General features: G+C 40.2%; 1 protein-coding gene across 3 annotated transcripts; it reads left to right on the top strand.

The window, feature by feature from the left end:
• The first annotated feature begins 133 nt into the window (after positions 1–133).
• Positions 134–15,685, top strand: ulk3 (unc-51 like kinase 3). 3 transcript variants are annotated; one of them, XM_071490174.1, is made up of 17 exons: positions 134–257; positions 905–1,043; positions 1,282–1,422; positions 1,764–1,884; positions 2,449–2,544; positions 2,842–2,985; positions 4,035–4,117; positions 5,422–5,577; positions 5,802–5,907; positions 6,049–6,089; positions 6,264–6,366; positions 6,887–6,951; positions 7,323–7,401; positions 9,198–9,238; positions 12,317–12,364; positions 12,561–12,624; positions 14,523–15,685. In XM_071490174.1, exons 2-17 carry the CDS (start codon positions 945–947, stop codon positions 14,537–14,539), a joined length of 1,404 nt encoding a protein of 467 aa, XP_071346275.1. In that variant the 5' UTR covers positions 134–257; positions 905–944; the 3' UTR covers positions 14,540–15,685. The 3 variants fall into 3 exon arrangements, with proteins under 3 accessions (XP_071346275.1, XP_071346276.1, XP_071346277.1); XM_071490176.1 differs by lacking the exon at positions 134–257 and adding an exon at positions 704–810; XM_071490175.1 differs by lacking the exons at positions 9,198–9,238; positions 14,523–15,685.
• The last annotated feature ends 2,580 nt before the right edge of the window (positions 15,686–18,265 follow it).

Here is an 18,265-nt window from a genome sequence, read left to right as displayed (position 1 = left end):
TATTATTATTTATATTAGGCAGAGGTCGCACCAATTGCTCGTTATACTTATTATTATTTTACATATACATATATATACAGTCTGTTTTTATCCATGTATGATTGCAAGGGAGCGATTCCTCCCATGACCTGCAGTGACGGAGCACCGGCGCTGGGCGGCGGGCTCATATTTCCTGATGACGATCGCTGCAGCACAGCCCCGGTGTCTGTGTAAACATTCACTTTTCATTCATGTCCTGTGGACTTGTTTGCTCACAGGTAAGTGTCAACTAGTTACATATATATTTACTGAAAAACTTTGAAAAGAAGCGGAAGGGTCTCTTCTCTTTAATTGTTACGGCTGGCTAACATTAGCCCATATTTAACGCCGGAGTAGTAACGCTAGCTAGCTGTAACTTCGGTAGCTAGCCGTGATTCAGTTCATTAAACTGTGAGTTCATAGTTGGGTAGGTAGAACAAATGCATGTCAGATAAGGTTTAAGACCTTGAACGACCATGTCTGACACGTGGCATGTATACGGGTTTACACCAGGCGACTGTAAACACTGAACTAATGCAGTAAACTTTGATTTATTTGCGCGAACAACATCAGAATTAGTTTTGTATAAATTGTTAGATGGTGTGAAACCATGAGGTTTTTAGATGATTGATAAATACACTAGAGAAACAACTGGCTGTCATCTTTTATTGTTTTTAAGCTTTTAAAATGTAATCATAAAGATAGAAAGAACTACAAGGATACATGCTCCCTGTTACAAAGCATCTGCTCCTTATGCAAGACAAGGAAACAAGTGTCACCACCAGGTGCAAGGTTAGCATCACTATTCTGTAGCTGACTTCACCATAAAAGGGTATAACTCAGACCTTTTATTTGGTATCAATAGCATATTGGTCTCACATTGCAGCCCAGACCTGCTTGGGAAAATTGATGTTGCTGGTGTCAGTATGGCCTCAAGCTTTGCTCCTCCAAAATTGGCAGACTTCATCCTCACAGAGCGGCTGGGCAGTGGTACCTACGCTACAGTCTATAAAGCCTACAGAAAGGTGAGTTTGCGGAGTTATTGGAAACATCACATAAGTCCAAATAGAAACATTCATGTTTAACGTTAAAGGCTTGACTCAAATTCTCAACCCTGAGGTTCCCTGTACTTACTTGACTTAGCATGCCATACTTCATTAACTACAATATTTCATATTTTTATATTCGTCTAAGGCTCTGACAATCCACACTGTGTATATTTGCAGTCACTCGTATTATAAGTTTCTGACTGTGATGTTGCAGGGCGACAGTCGAGAGGTGGTGGCAGTGAAGGTGGTTGCGAAGAAGACTCTAAACAAGGCATCTACGGAAAACCTGCTTACAGAGATTGAAATCCTCAAGACTGTGCGTCACCCTCATATAGTCCAGCTCAAAGACTTTCAGGTAAGATCATTTATGTATTTGAGATTTGTTCTGGCTTATGCAAAGGACGTGTTATGAATTTAAAAAAATAATATTTATTATATATAATAAATATATAATATTTAATACTATTTACAATAGTGAGCATCTGTTCATACAAGCTCTGTCCTGATTTGTGGCCATGACTTTGAGGCCATGACATTAGAAGGCACAGCAGAAAAACAACACTCCCCTTTTAGAAATATTTATGAGTTTTGTTTTTAGTTTTATTAAAAAAGGGAATTAAATAAAATAATGGAAACAATCTTGGCTTCTTTCTTTTTAATCTGTCTCTGACTGTCTGAATTCTTCTCTTTCATTAGTGGGATGCTGAAAACATTTATCTGATTTTGGAGTGGTGTTCTGGTGGAGATCTCTCCCGCTTCATCCGCAGTCGTAGAATTTTACCTGAGAGGGTCGCCCAGCGCTTCCTGCAACAGATAGGTGAATAATTGCCAGACCTGTTTTGCAAATGAATCTTTTCTTTTTTTTTTACTTTGACATTGATAGGTAGGTAATTCAAGTTAAAGAAGATGATTTACAACTTAGAAAATGGTGGTGGAAGTGGTAGTTAGAAATGAAAGGAAAGTGTACCTCCAGGGCTTGTGGCCACTCTTTATGAAATCACAGCACTGGTTACATTGAAATTTCTATTACACTTAATATGCATAGCATGTGACTTTTTTCTTCTTTATGTAGGGAATTGTTACATCTTTTTCAGCAATACACACCTGTGAATGATTTGTAAAAAATAGTAGAAATAATATGAAATACAAAGTAGGCTGAGAGTAGGAGCTTGGCACGCTTTCTTTAATTTCTAGGCAGAAATATTAGTATGAAACCCATTACTTGGATTCACACACAAGAAATATGGAAATTAGCGTGATTTTTGATCATTTAATGCAAGTATGTGCTCGGTGAGAACTGTATGAGTTAACTGATGCAGGCTGAGTTTAGTATTACTGTGTTTCTCTCATTGTGTATTTGTATGTGTGTCTGTATAAACAGCCTGTGCCCTACAGTTTCTTCATGAACGAAACATCTCACACCTGGACTTGAAACCTCAGAATATTCTTCTCAGTGGCTCTGCCCTCAAACTAGCAGGTGATCTCACGCATACTCTCACACCAGTACAAGAGCACACACTGCTGTGATTGGAATAAAGTGAGGAATGTGCCAGACTCCAGAAAGATTTAATCATTGTCTTGGTATTTGTGCTGTTAACGCTTGCAGAACAAGAAAATCTACTTTTTAATTATTTTAACTGGCCATATTTATGCACATTGCATGAAAACATGCACATTTGTGGAGCAAAATATAAGAGTTTAATGCAGTTATAAGAAGACTGCAAATTACTGCAACTTTTACAGTGAACATGTTTACATTCTGATTTGCTCTCAGATTTTGGTTTTGCTCAATACATGTCACCATGGGATGAGCAGAGTGTCCTCAGAGGATCTCCTCTTTACATGGCTCCTGAGATGGTGTGCCGACGGCAGTATGACTCCAGGGTGGACCTCTGGTCAGTTGGAGTCATCCTCTATGGTGAGTACTTTGAGTTTACCTTTTCGTGTCTTGACTGGGTTGCAGAGTACTTCACCTGGTTTCCAAGCCATGTGTTCGTAGGTGGGGAAGGTGTTACTTTATTTCTCTGTTTTCTAAATATACAATGCAAGTAGCATTACAATTAGTAGGTTTTTCCATGAACAGTATCTGGCGTGACATAGCATTAACACCCATTAATAATCATTTCCAGTATGCTGCTCTTTTTCACCAATAAAAGGCTCATCAGTTTACTGGCCTTGCAAGCTTGAAAGAGCATGCTCAGTAGGTCACAAACACAATAGTGCCATGAATCATAAAATGCCATCATGGTTTACTTTCCTTTTAGTGTGGGAGTAGTTGTGCAATAATAGTGCAGAACACAGTAATTGCTCTATGTGGAATGACAAGGTAGAATATATAATAGGAGGAGTTACTGTCACTGTCAGTCACATAAGCCAAATGAATAGCATGTAATTTGCAAACTGTGCGCCAAGAATATCTCAATAATGACCAACATCATTCCTGTGGAGTCTTTCACCCGTATTAGTGCTACGGAGCTATTTTACTAGAGTCAGTCCCTTTTTGGTTTTTACATATAGGCCCAGTCCTGCCAATGGTTTCATACTATTCCATTGTTCTACAGGTTGCAGTAACACACCAAAATACAGTATGTAGCAATGTCCAAACAAAGACAGGGAAGAAGAGAACCTCTAGCAAGTTAACATTGATGTAAACAATTCTGAATTTAAAAATCTTTTTAAAAAATTGACTTTGTAAATGTTATATGAGAAAGAAAAACATTTGTTAGACCTCAAGGATACACAAAATGTGTTTTAGCAAATAAAAGTCAATGTAAAAGCTTATATTTGTTAATAAGAAAACTCCTCAGGGCACATCTTAAGGTAGCTAATTCTGAAATATACGCATTTTAAGCATGCAATTATAACTTTATTAACAGTAGGCATGTTAATTTTTATTGATAAATACTTTGTAATCACTGCTGATTATAAGCTGAAAATGTCCACTCAGCATTGATTGTGTGCATATAGAGGCACTGTTTGGGCGGGCACCATTCGCATCAAGGTCTTATGCTGAATTGGAGGAGAAGATCAGGAGTAACCAACCTATTGAGGTAAGTGTTGTGAGCGATGAATTAGTTACTTATTAGAGAATGTGCTGGACTGAGACATCAGCTGTTCTGCTGAAAAACATGATTAAATCACTGTTTGCACTGCTGCCCTAAAATCATGCTACATTGTGCTACATAGTTTGGTGTGTGCACATGTGGCAAATGACTAATATGGTGTCAAATAAAAGTGGTGTAAACATGTGAAAGACCATAATGAGTAATGTTCTGGGAAAATCACTGGACATCAAAATGCCACCGTAACTGAAGTCAAAACATGAACTCCAGTAAATATTTCCTTCAGTTACAGTAACACTCTACTACTGTAGCATGTTCATGTTGAACAGTCTTACTTAAGTCAACATAGACTCAGTTTCTCTAACTATACACACATCACCAGCTCTTAAACTGAATAAAAACCAAAATATGAGAATTAAAAACATTAAATTTCTTATTAAATGTGCTTCATGTCCTTACTTTATGTGAGATGCTGTTATTCCCTGTCAATGTAAATGCTGATATGTCCAACCAACAGTGTAATCAAAACAAATTTCCTCAAACTATTGGACCTTTTCTCACTTTATTTGTGAAGGTTCACTGTAACACCACTAGATGTCATACTGTCACAGTACACCCTAGTCTCACTGAAAGAGGAATGGCAGTGTAGACACTCAGCTGAAATGAGGATTTAATAGATCCAACATGTAAATTAACAGATCCAACATGTAAACAGCCTGGGATACTAAACACTGAAAAAAATTTGTTAACATATTGGCAAACACAGGTTTAAGACAGGTCTGTGTAATCTATCTTCATTTAAGACTTGTTGAGAAACACAGAATGTAAATGTTTATAAGTCGGATGCTTTAATGGCATATGTACAGATGTCATTTATATGGTATAAAATTCTAATTTGATGTTTGAATACACCAAACAATAGTTTCTTATCTCTTGATTTTCAGATGTTAAAACAAACCACTAACTACTAGCTGCCAATTAAAAGCTGTGTTTGAGTCTCTGTCTGCTGCATACACAAATAATTACCATGTGCTAATAAAGGATAACTGTACTTTTAATGATGGAGGGCTTGCAAAACTTGAATCTTTGTGCCAAACATTAGACTGGGACTTTGGATTGCACTAGCATGTGGTCCATTACCCAGGGATTCACATAGAGAGTTTTAAGGTCATCTTTTGACAGAAGGTAGTGATGTGAGACTAGAAGGTCTTTGGGAACAATCTGCTGTCCTTTTCCTTTGGCTTGTCCTGTGGATTGAGTGCAACATAATAAGGTCGTATTTTGTGCATGAGCTCCCTCCCGGGGCCAGGGTATCCAAAGACTGCAGGGACCTTCTGTTGCGGCTGCTTGAGAGAAATCCAGATGCCCGGATCACCTTTGCAGAGTTCTTCCTCCACCCTTTTGTGGATTTGGAGCACATGCCAAGTGCAGAGAGCCTAGTGAAAGCGGTAAGAGAATAAGAGGAAAGTGAAGTATGTGCTGGCATGTGTGTATACTCTAGATGACCGTGAATGATGAGTGCGTGATTGACTGAACACATGCACACGTGTTAGGAGGTTTGCGTTTATGCCTACCCCACGTGCCTTCACGTATGACTCTGCATGCATGCATTAGCAATGGAGAATTGTAGCTGTTTGCATTCAGTGATGCCAGTTCCTATTTTCTCTTTCAGAAAGAGCTTGTCCTGCAGGCCATTCAGAAGGACCAGGAGGGGGAGAGGTCTGTTGCTCTCTCTCTGTACTGCAGTGCCCTGGAGCACTTTGTCCCCGCTATTCACTGTAAGAGCAACAACCACTCTCATATCCTGTCTGTGGCTTAAGCCCTTCAACAATGCACTGCCCTTGTTCCACCACAACAAACTGTCAAAGCAAACTCACCAAATCTAAAACCAAAACATCTCTTCTTTCTGCTCTCTCCAGATGAGACAGACCGACAACGTAAAGATGCTCTCAGGCAGAAGGTAGGGCTGAAAACACTCCACTCATTCACATTTGGATTGCTTTCTATTTTTTGACACTCCAGTGGCTTTCACTTGGAATGAATTCTCCTCTATGAATACCATATGGTGTGGATGGAGAGCATATGGCACGGTTGACGTGATTAAGTTGAGTCAATGTAAGAGGACTTCCCGCAGGTCAGCCAATATGTGTCCAGAGCTGAGGAGCTGAAAGCCCTGGTTGCCTCAGACAACAGACTGAGCTTTGAGGAGGCCCGGACCTCCAGGGATGTCCTCCGAGGTAACGCACACAGCTCAGTGTAGAGGCAGGGCTGCTATGTGTAGACGTTGGCATTGTCTGGTCAGGTGTTATATGAGAGGACAGCTTGAGAAATTAAATCTAATAATGAGGTTTAAGTAAATTTTCCCCCTGTAAAATTATATTGTTGTGTGTACAAACCTCTTTGAAAATGTCTACTTTTCTACTTCTTCAATAAATCCTGTGAGGAAAATGTAATTTTCTTTTCCCCTGTTTCAGAGGTCAGGGTCAGCTACAGAGCGGCCGTCTTTTAGTCTCTTGGGTATATGGTGTTTTGCTAAAGTACGCTTGTGCTCAATTACCCCATTGGCCTAAAGTAAATATTAAGAAATCTTTAAGAATCAAAGTACCTCAAACCCACAGTGCTGGAGTCTAAAGATACTGCAGTGGACATGCGATTTCAAAGTGTTGCATATTTTTAATTTAAATGCATTGATGGTACATTTTATACTGATAAACAGTGGGACTCAAAGTGTTCTTTTCTGTTTTCCTGCTATTTCAGAAATGTCTCGAGACCAACCACGACTGCAGGCTGCTTTGGAGATGGCCTCTACTGCCATTGCTAAGGTTAGCTTAAGGTTGCTGCTGGATGATGCCACTGTTATAAAGATATACCAAATAGCAGAGTGAAACTGATGTAATTTAAAGAAGAAAAAAAATTGAGAGTGTACAAACCAATCCCACTTTCACTCATTGCTTTCCAAACCACATCTTTTAACATGACTGGTGAACCAAATACATCTATGTTGTGGTTTTGCTTGTCTGACATTGTGTTAATTGTGCAAACTTTTATATGTATGCCTCTGCTGTTTATAGATTTTAGGAGTGAACATTTTGCATTGACTGGCAGTATCAGTATTGAGTTAGGTGAATTGTTATTAAGTATCACCGTGGTCTGATTTATAGCATTGTGTTGCCTCATTTTCATTCCCTTACAGGAAGAGAGCGGACTGGATGATCATGTGGCCCTTGATGTGTACCAGCAGTGCTTAGGAGAACTACTGTTGGTGCTAGCAGGTAGATAAACTCTCTTTCATTCCCTACAAGATGGCTTTACGCATTTATCTTGTCCATCGCTGCTTTTGGCTCCACTGTAGTCCAAGATTTAAGTGCCTTGCTCAAGGACGTCTTGGCAGGAGTTGGTGACTGAGTAAGAAATTTAAACCATAATGTAGTCCCACATCTGATACTTGTGCACTTCTGTTATTAGAGAAATGAAATAAGAGAAAGCATAAGAAAAGTTATTTTGAAAGACAGGCATAATGGCACACACAGCGAGTACAAAGAGCAGCACAGTGAGCAGACAGGTCATAAATTAATTTAGAGTTCAGTGTACAGCCAGAAACTGACACAGGTTAAGAAATGATTCAACAAAGAAAATGATGCTCAAGGGAAAGGCTTAAAAAGAGAAACAAGAGAAGATTACATTCTGAGAGACTTAACTGGAAACAGAATGAGAGGCAATCAGAGAGAGACTCTGAACCAGACAGCGAGACTGAAGAGAGAGATGGATGTAAAAAAAAGACTCAAAGTCTCATACATGGAAAATAACTTGGAGAAAGTTATGTAGAAAGAGTGAAAGGCAAACTGACAGAGTGAAGCAATAGGTTTGAAGAGAGACGGGGACACTTAAACAAAACAGACAAACAGACAGAGGAACTACAGAAGAGACGCTCTGTGGCCTGGCGTCCATTAGGCCGGGCTCATGAGCTCATCTGGGTTGATCGGCCTAATGGAAGAGGTGGAATAGAGTCATCCACATGTGGCTTTGAGCTGGGATGAGACCCGGTGCCAGCGCCCTGTGTGTGGTATAAGAGTCCTGCCATCTGCTTCCCATTCCATCAGGTTTTGTGTTATTACACACTGGAAACAAATAAAAACTATTATCCTACTAATGGACAAAAGCTCTAATCAACCAGCCCAGTGCAGTCCCATCTTAAGGTTCACCCAGTAGATGTTGATACTTAGGCTAGAGTTATTAATCTTCTACCAGTTGGTTTATTTTTTGTTCATAACAGAATTGCAGATTTTGCTCTTGATTCTTGATTAAGTAATTATTCATTTTGGCTGAATCTAAAAACCTCTCTTGTGTATTTTGGAAGCGCCTTATGGTGAATGGCTGACCACACATTAATGCAAAAGAGAGATACAGTAACTGAATCTTTAGACTGCAGTACGCAGAATGTGTGTAATGTGATGGCAATGGACTACCCTAATTAGGAGGGATAAATCACTGGAGCCCTGCCGTCAGGCTGATAGATGTGTTTGTGTGCACTTATTATGTAGTGCGTGGCTTAGAAATACTGTCCAAAGAATAAACCAGAACAATTAAATTGCTATGTTAGTGTTTTTACGATGTGTTAAAGAGAACCTCCATCTTGTCAGTGGATGAGTAATGTATGATATATTATAACCTCATACCAGCCTCTCTCTTTGGTATCAGGGAGTCTCGCTGTGTGGCACATCAGATACCACCAGGGGGATTGTGGGGAGAAAACATTGGTTCTTTGTCTGGCTAGGAGGTCTTTGTTGTGCAGCTTCCCAAAATGCCTTTGCCAGAGAGCCCCTCCCTCTTTCGCTCTCTCTCTTTCCCCCTTCTGTCAGTCTCCCCTCCAGGATGACTGACTGTGAAAACACTGGCTTACATTAGAGCCATTTCCACCCTTGAGTCCTCAAGTCTGCACGCTAGCAAAATCCAATCTAGTAGTTGACCTCTTGTTGAACAAACAAGGTGATTAGGTACTGGACTCGCTTCTCCCTTCCCCTCCTCATTCCTCTTTGTCTTATTTTTTCTTTCTTTCTCTGTGAGCCAGCTGAGCCCCAGGGCCGCAGGAGAGAGCTGCTTCACAGTGAGGTGAGTGGGCCAGGAAGGGCTCATGGTTGAGTGCTCACGGTAGGAACAACTTATCTGTCACCTCCAACGATCTCTCGGCTGATCAACCAGGTCTGAGGGCACACTAGTCGCACCATCACCTGACCCATGAGCCTTCCTTTTATGGTCACGTGCTTGTTTTATATGGTAAAGGCTAAATATTGTAATCTATCATCTATAGTACTGTTTCATAGACATAGATCACTGTCCACTTTATAATTGGATTGTTAAAGTGGCTCTAAGCGATGGATCACATGACCACTTCTATGTGAAAGGAGTTGCATGTAGTGGCAAACACAGGATTATCACCCATGTTGGCTCCTTCAGCTCCACGAAGCTTTATAAGTTCATTTGGCAGATTTATTTTTTGCAACTTTGCTGTTTTTACTGCTCTAAACAGAAGAGAGACAAATTTTGCAACTAGCTAGTGAACATGATTGTCTGACATGAATGTCTAAATAAGAAACTGCTTGCTAACTGTCTGCAGGTTTGCCTTGTTAGCATAAAAAGGTGATAATACTGTAGTGTATGTGAGTGTTGTGTTTATTGCAAATCAGTCATTGCAGGTTTAAACTCCCTAAACTAGAAACTAAACTCTGATAATCACGGTTAGTAACTATCATTTTGGTTGTGTTAAAGTTGATATTGAAGACATACACACTTGATAATGTGATAAGTGTCCCAATCAATGAATTTAATAAATAAAAGTAAGAATCTTTAAAGACACTAACAAAGTCCCTCCTTTTACCTTCTTTCAGTTTGTTGCACTAATAAGACCTTTTCCTGTAAACTACATCCTTGCTTTTTATAACTAACCTAAACATACTTGAATACACCCTAAATTTTGAGGGTCCAGTAAATCTCCTGGCTGTAACTTTCAGGAATAAAATCCCGAATACTTGGAGGAGACAAATGCAAAAGGCTTGTGCATGCCTGTTGTTAAAGCCTCAAGCCCTTTTGTTTTTCGTGCAGTTTGTTTAGCCAGCAACTGAGTCTACAACAGACAACAGTATTTCACCAACAAACCCCAAAAGGGGATGGGGGTTGGAGTGGGCCTCATAGACCTCCCTATTTGAAGTTTTATGGGTGCTTGTCTTAAGTAAATTCAGATGCGGCTGTAATAATCTAACACAGCATTAGAGAGGCGGGGGTGGGAGATTAGATCGAAAGCATGTGTGTATGTGAGAACCCAAAAAAGCCAACACATGCTGCCATGACTGGCCTCCATGTGCGTTCATATCTAGTGTAAAGCAAACTCTCAAAGCTGTAATTCAGTATCCTGGCTTCTCGTATGTGAGCCACAGCTTTGATCTAACCAATGTATGTTGATATAGTGTCATTATGGTTGAACATGCTGTTGTCCTGTGTTGCAGTATACGTACCGTATACGTGTATGTACTCTGCAAGTTATCAATATCTCCCTTGCTCACCCATGTAGATTTCTTCCACATTCATCGTATTTGGTGATTAAAGGATTTGTGATTAAAGCGCTGTGGCTACATAAGGTCAGAGTTGGATCCTAAAAACCTGTGGTCAGAATGATTATTTACCACAACAGATTGGTGTTTTAAAGGGACATTATGACCCTCAGATGTTACTGCAGTAATACCCGAGAGGGCTTGCTTTATACTGCGACATAGTGGTGATAATACGACAAGGTATGAGAGGCAGCCAAGAACCTTCATCATCACCAGAGGACTGGTTACCACAGTAAAGAGCAGCCTCAAGCATATGATGACAGTAGTTACTACTTGCACATGTGTGCCATATGAAATGTTTCAAAAAATAAGAGACAGAGCAAGAAGCGGATCAGCAGAGTTCAGATCAGTTTAATCTGATATGGGCGTGGAGTTTATGTCCACATGCATCTCAAAGTTATTGTGTTTCCAGCTGCACAGAGACAAATTACAATAAAAAGCTCAGAAAACATATCTGGTAATTAAAGTTTTTTTTAAAAAGGGAAAATTTGTACAGATTGATTTTCTGATTTTACACCAGAGGCCTTAAAAATGATCAACATGTGTATGTAAAACAATCATCCACAACATTAAAACCAGTTTCCTGTTTATTGTTGTAGCTGATCTGTGTGTACTGTATTCATAGAAACAGTAAAGTAAGTATAAAAACTTACTAAATTCCACTCAATTTAAATTATTATTCATGCTAAAGCTGTGAATAATTTTGACATTTTTTTATTCTTCAATTAACTTCAGTAAATATTTGATCTGCCAATCTTTGTCTTACACACAATACTGTGCAAAGGTTTTTGGCACTGAAGATGTTTAGATTCTAACCATTGCACAGTGCCATCAAGGAAGCATCTGATTGGTCCTAAATTAATTATGCAGCATGACAGCAACCACAAACACACAGCCAGAGTTGTAAAGAACAATCTTCACAAACAAGAAGAAGTCAAAGCAGTTCTGACAGTCTGGCCCCTACAGAGCCCTGATCTCAACGTCATCGAGTCAATTGCAATCCATCTAACAAAGATATTTTATTAACCAAAACCAATTTAAATAACAAAAAATGTCAGCCTTGTTGTGGCACTACAGAAAAAATCAGAGGATCGCCAAATAATAATATATTTCCTGTAATATGTGACATTTTTCATAATATATTTTTCAAATTTGCAGTTTTGCACAGTCTGCCCTGCAGCTGAGTCTGACCCTACTTTCATTGCTTTGCTAACTGTATATTGTACTTTGCCTGTGGCAATTAAAACTTTAAACTGCTGTTTAGTGGCAGCATCACTTATACCTGAAACATAAAATGCAGATTGGGGTGGACTGTATTGACATGTTACATTTTGGATATCGCCATAGCCTATAAAGTTCATCATCAAGACCCATGAGAGTCTATACGTAACTATACATTACTAAAGACTCTACATAATGTCATGGAAATCAGTTTGGTACTTGTTGAGATATTTCTGGGCTAAAGAAACACAATGGTGGAAAACATATTTCTAATGAAAGTATGAGCAAACACTTGCATTGAAAGTGTAAATTAAAGTTGTCTAAGTGTAATTAGATTTATTGGAGTTTTGTGTCTCACCAGATTAAAAGCCTCATGACCAGAGCTGAATACCTCAAAAGGCATATCATGGTAAGCATGTGTTCCTGCCCAGTATTTAACTGAAGGATTACATATACATCTTCAGACTGTGCCAGTTCATTTGTGTCTGAGACCTCAGAATGTATCTGAGAAAAACGATTGAGAGAGAAATTGAGGCTTCTCTTCTCTTTCATTTTGTTGTTTGCTGTTAGTTTTAGGCAATTACTTGCATGTGTTTATTTTTCAGATGCAAGAGACTCAGAGGGATGTGTCTCTGGATCGAGAACCTCTTGCAGACTCTGTCAGAAGCTGTGAGTTTCCCTGCTGCGTTGTGTAAACTATTCCTCTGGCCTTGAGAGTGTGTTTTTGAGAACCTTGCACTGATAAGGGATTATATGGAGGTTGGGTACGGGAAGGTGGTGTGGGTTAAATGAGGAATGGCCGACTAAAGTTGTAATGAAATGTCCTTTCGGTGATGATTTTTCCACTTGTAAAATATGAGCCATTCTCTCGCTGTGCTGGCCACCCCACAGCACTGTCTGGCTCTTTGATTTCATTTGTGTGCAGCCCTGGGCTGCTCTGTCCTCTGCCCTCTTGTAAAGCCTACCTTGTGAAAGTGAGACTAGCAAAAAGTAACCTCCTAACACACAAACACCAGAAATAACAACACTTCATTCTTTTCACATAATCACATGTAAATGTACCTTTTATATACTCAAAGAGTCAACGTATGTTCAGCACATATCAAACCTGAACAGTGAAATATTTATACAAAAAGGAGTGCATCATTAATGTCAAGTTAAGTTCTAATAAACTTAATCTTCCCTGTCCGTACACTATAAACAAATTACTAAACTATTTTAAAAGCAATGTATTATTAATATAAGTTACATTTTAATGTACTTAAACTTCCCTAGCTGTCACCTGTATATCCATACCCTAATTCCCAGAATTTTCTGGGCTCAGCTTTTAGATGGATACCTAAAGCCCAGACAATATTCTGTTCTCAGCAAGACATTCCTGGGGAATTATGAATAAAAAAAAAAAAATGGGGATGGCGGGGGAAGGGCACCAATGACTCCAGAGGCTGCTCAAGTTTCATGAAGAACGTGGCTTCTTATTCTGCTGCTGTTATTTTAATAAAACCATGGCACAGTCAGCCGTACTAGCTGGCACTGATCCAACAGCAGCTGTACTACAGAGGGTCGCAGCAACGCCCAGGTCTGTCTGGAGACCTTAGACTACATCAAAACAAGCAGCAAAGTTACATTGAGAGTCATCACACTATAACCCTCAGACAAACACCTCAGACGTTAAGCTGTAGACAGGGTTTCATTGGCCCAGTTAAAATGTCCCCGAAGCACTAAACCCTCCCTGACTTAAATCGACATCATATGGTACATGCCGGCGCTTTGTATGGCCGCGGCTGCACTGGCCCTGACTAGCAAAGTTAAATTAGTCTATCACCTGCATGATAAGATTAAAGGCCTGAAAGGGCTCTTGACAGAGGGACTTCCATGGCTCGTGAGGTGCCACGCTTTTACTTTACATATATACATATATACACATAAAGATTGATGAAATTAATTCTGTATCATAAATGCTGTAATATGTTCCCAGTAATCTGTTCAAATGTTCAGTTTTTTGGCAACCAATGGAAAATGAAAGTCTGTTTCTCTTTAAGGGACAGAATTTAGAATTACATAGTATATATCTCCTTGAGAAATGGAAAGGACTATGTTAAGTTGCATTATGGCATTTATTGACAATGAATGTAAGAAAAGCACAGCTACACCACACGTTACATACACTGCTTAACAGGATGCCAATACATTACATGTTATTATGAAAAATGGGTCACATTAATACAGGCTTTTCATTGAAAATGTGCTTTATAAATGTTAATTTTATTTCCATGATGTTTTAATACTTTTTTCAGATGGTACAATAGGAAATATAGGAAATCACTGACTGAATTAGCAATCAACAGAACCGTTTCAGAGAGAGTAGAATAAACTGTGAAACAATTTTTATTACATAACATACACAATAAAGCTAGAATTTATGATAGATAGCTGCTGTTTAACTGATCCCATTGAGTCACATTTGCTTTATTATTTAAAGTGTAGTACAGAATTTAAAATTGGAAACGTGTTATAATCTTGAAAAAGTGAAACCTGACACACATCAATGAATTCTGTCTCCTCAGCCTGCTGCTTGCAGTAAGCTCGACGTCGACCATGGGAACCAGCTGGGACACTTCTGCCTGTCAGTGGTGTGGTTGGACACAGAGCTTTCACCTGACCACGGTTCTTTTGAAGCCAAATCAAACCTGCATCACACCTCACCCCAGCCAACTCAGTGTTCTGTCTGGGTGGGATATTACACCTGCCAGCCAAAGGTGGTCAATGTTTTGGTTGTTAAATGTTTTTCTACCAGATGATTTGGCAGGTAGAAAACCTGTGTTTATTCTATTAGAGGAAAAAAATGGTAAAATACTGAAAATCGCTCTTGCACACTCGCAAATGTGAAAGTTAGTTCCCTGCTCTTTACACTGTGTTGGTGCACTGCTTTGTCTCAAATCCCTCTTCCTGACACACCATTGATATGTAAATGCAGGACAGCTTGTATGACAATACCGCACTGTCATGGTAAACGAGTTAAACTCGGACTGTTGCATTTTATTTCAGGGCAGGACATTTGGTTTGTGTTTGCAACACACCTAGAAAATGTGACAACCTGAGAATACAGTCAAATATGAACTGTGATGATAAGTTATCGCAACAATTTTGAACTGAAGTATTGAGCATGTTATATCGAGGCCTCTGCAAACATGCACATACTCCCTCACCCCCATCATCCCCACTGCCTTTAGTGTGGCTCAACCACAGGCTCACCATGCTCTCTCCGCTGATGGAGCCCTCTCCACCACTATGAGGGAAAAACTGGAGAGGTGCGGCCTCTGCCTTATTTACACTAGACTTGCATTTTCTTAGGTTTGGCAATGGACGGGTATTTGAGGGATACAGTGAGTTGTGGCGCTCAAGCAAAGCCTCATAACTAGCCCTCTGTGAATGGGTAAAAAGCTTAGCAGTCGTAATCCACACTGTTGTAGGTCGTCACTGACTGTTTTGATTTCAGACAGGTAAAGTTCTTGACTACTACAGCTTTATTTTGTGATTAAAATATTTCAGGCAGCTGGAGAAAATACATGAAACAGGAGTCAAATGAAGAAAGTGTAAATATGTCTCCTGGAAAGACTTCCACTCTGCTGTGTTGTTTTATTTTTATTTGAATGTTTATACAGCTGTTATTTTATACTGTATTTATTAAATGAGAAATCCAGTGGAAAATAAAATGGTAATCTCTGAAGTCTCTGTCGTCTGAAACTTCTTAAGAAGTTTTGTCAACAGCACAAGGCAATCGCTCATCTTTCAGAACCCAAGGAGAGATTTATGTGCCGTCCTGGGAGCAGCGTTGCTGTTCCCTCGCCATCGTCATCATCTGGAAGGCCGCTCCGCAGAAACAGCTGGCTCGGGTCCACAATGGGAGGATAGAGGAAGGCAGGCAGGGGAAAGTAAGGACATTTTATAATTATATGATTCATATGGTCTGGGAAACTGGAAACTGAATTTGAAAATGTCCAGATCTCTGAAGCTATGGGAAATACACAAAGAATTCATAACTATAGTATATTACCTTTTTTTCCCTTCATGGCCTATAGCTGTTCTACCATGCATGGTAGATCCAGCTCTTTTTACAGCACAGCGGCAGCCGCACTTCTTTCTACTGATTGCTCATAATGAGCCAATACTGTTGCGCGTAAGAAGAGAGGCCTGAAGTGGTAATTTAGCTTGTCAAAAACTGAGACCCAAAAAAAGAAGCAGATTAGAACGGAAAAGGATAATATATAATCAACTGATTGGATTTAAAGGCTCTCTGATTTTACACGCAAAATTGAATAGTGATAGTTAGTTCTACTCAATGAGGAGCTTTGTCAATTCTAAGGAAATAACCCTGATGATGTCATGCCGATGTCATCGGGGTTATCGGGGCTAGGGGACAACAGATTTATAACCAAAGCCTGTGTTAAAAAAGAGAGAATATGGAGTTTGAAAGATGTGGGCGTCTGAATAAAGACACTGTCCAGTTGCATTATGGTGAATGTATGATCCTGTGTGTGTGGAACTTGACACATATCAGGGACTAAAAACCAGCTTTCTCTGCCTCTGCCTCATTCTTCCTTAAATCAGTTTGTTCTACACTTTATGGAGGTGTAGTAATAACTCTACACAACACCTTTAAAACACTGACTCAATAGATGATCAAATCTTGTAAAAAATAATCTGTGACTTTGGGGGAAAACATCAAGTTTTCCTAATAGCAGTGAAGTACAGAGTGCAGCTGTAGTTGCCTTAGGTTTAACAAGTGGTTTTTAAATCTGACCAGGACTAGGAGTAGTGTTTGTTTTCTGCCCTACCATCTGGTTAATCACATTCACCTGGCATGTCAGGTGTAAATCACTCCCAGACTTTATGGTTAGAACAGAGAGCAGCATGGCCCCGAGTCCTGGACCAACAGGATGGAGAACCACTGGGAGCTGTATGTGTGGCTGTGCATGAGCATGTTGCTGCCAGGAAAACTTTGGATGCAATTTTGACCCTGATGCTTGCTTTGTTGCTTGTTTCTGGGAATACTGCCAATTTATATTACCCCCTCCAAAAGTGCATAGAATATCATTACAGTAATGCAACCCAGAAAGGGGGGTTGTGAGATGGAAAACTTAACCCACTACCTCATCCTTCTAAGACAACCCCGGGTCTCCTTTTCCCAACCACAACCTACAGCATTGTGGCTTTAATCAGCCTCCATCTTGCTTCAGATCTAGCAACACTTTCTGTTAGCCTTTCCCCTCCCAGGCTCTCTCCATCTTTCTCTGTTGATGCTGTTAATGGGACAGCGGTCGACTTGAATTGGCATCAACGTCAACCATAAAGGGGGGGCTCTGTGCTCTAGACCTGAAGGAACTGTGTGCCCTTGACTGCTGCAACCCCTGCCCTGAAAACAGAGAGCAGGTCAGCCATTCACTGTGGCTCGATTCGCTATCATGAATGGGACATTGTACCTATGAGAGACAAGAGCCTCCTAAATCCTCGGGTCACTCCCACTTTGGAGCGGTGAAGAGAGAGTGGGGGTCGGGGGGGTTGTTTCAGAGAAATGTTGAATAAAGATAATTTAGAAAATGGGCTCCAGCACAGTGGTGCCTCTGTATCCCCCTGTTCCCTCCACACACACTCAACTCCCCAAGGCTGCTCTGCTCATGTTTGTTTTGATTTTGCTCCCAGAATCAGGATGAGGAGGTGGTGGTGGGGAGCATGGTGGAGGGTTTGGGGATTGAAGGGGGCAGAGTGGTTGTATTGGAGGACTTTAAGATGCATGGCAATGGTTACGACAGATTGGAGCAAAGACAATCTAACTAAACTACAGGGAGTCAAGCTAAACTGTGGCAGTAAGCCACTTTGTTTCTCTACCACCAGGTTTCTATGACACAATAGACAGTTGGGGACGCCTGAGGATTCCTGTGGTTAGAGAAAAATCAGGAGAAGCGGTGCAGACGTTCTCTAGAGACCTGGAGATGGTGCCACCTGTTAAGTCAAGAATCAGACTTCTGACTACTCATCCGATGCAAGTGTGCTTTGTTGTGTTTTGGGCACACAGACGAGTGTGCCCAAGAGTCGAAGAGTAGTGGCAACATGTTTCTCTCTGTTAACTTTCTACTCTTGCCACTGCACTTTTGTACCATTTGTAACATTTGTAAAAACAGGTGTGGACCTCACATCTAGCAACAATGCTAAATGACTCTTTCACAATTTGTTAATGACTTGTAAACACCAAAGTAAGTGTGGAGCAAGCACCAAATCCATTTTGGTCATCAGCAAAGTCTGTGAACAC

This window comes from Trachinotus anak, unplaced genomic scaffold (assembly GCF_046630095.1).
Source record: "Trachinotus anak isolate AG129_WGS33_773 ecotype Australia unplaced genomic scaffold, CSIRO_AGI_Tana_v1 ptg000011l, whole genome shotgun sequence".
Classification (NCBI taxonomy): domain Eukaryota; kingdom Metazoa; phylum Chordata; class Actinopteri; order Carangiformes; family Carangidae; genus Trachinotus; species Trachinotus anak.
The sequence above is the reverse complement of the archived record's forward strand: the minus strand, read 5'-3'. Positions and strand labels throughout refer to the sequence as shown.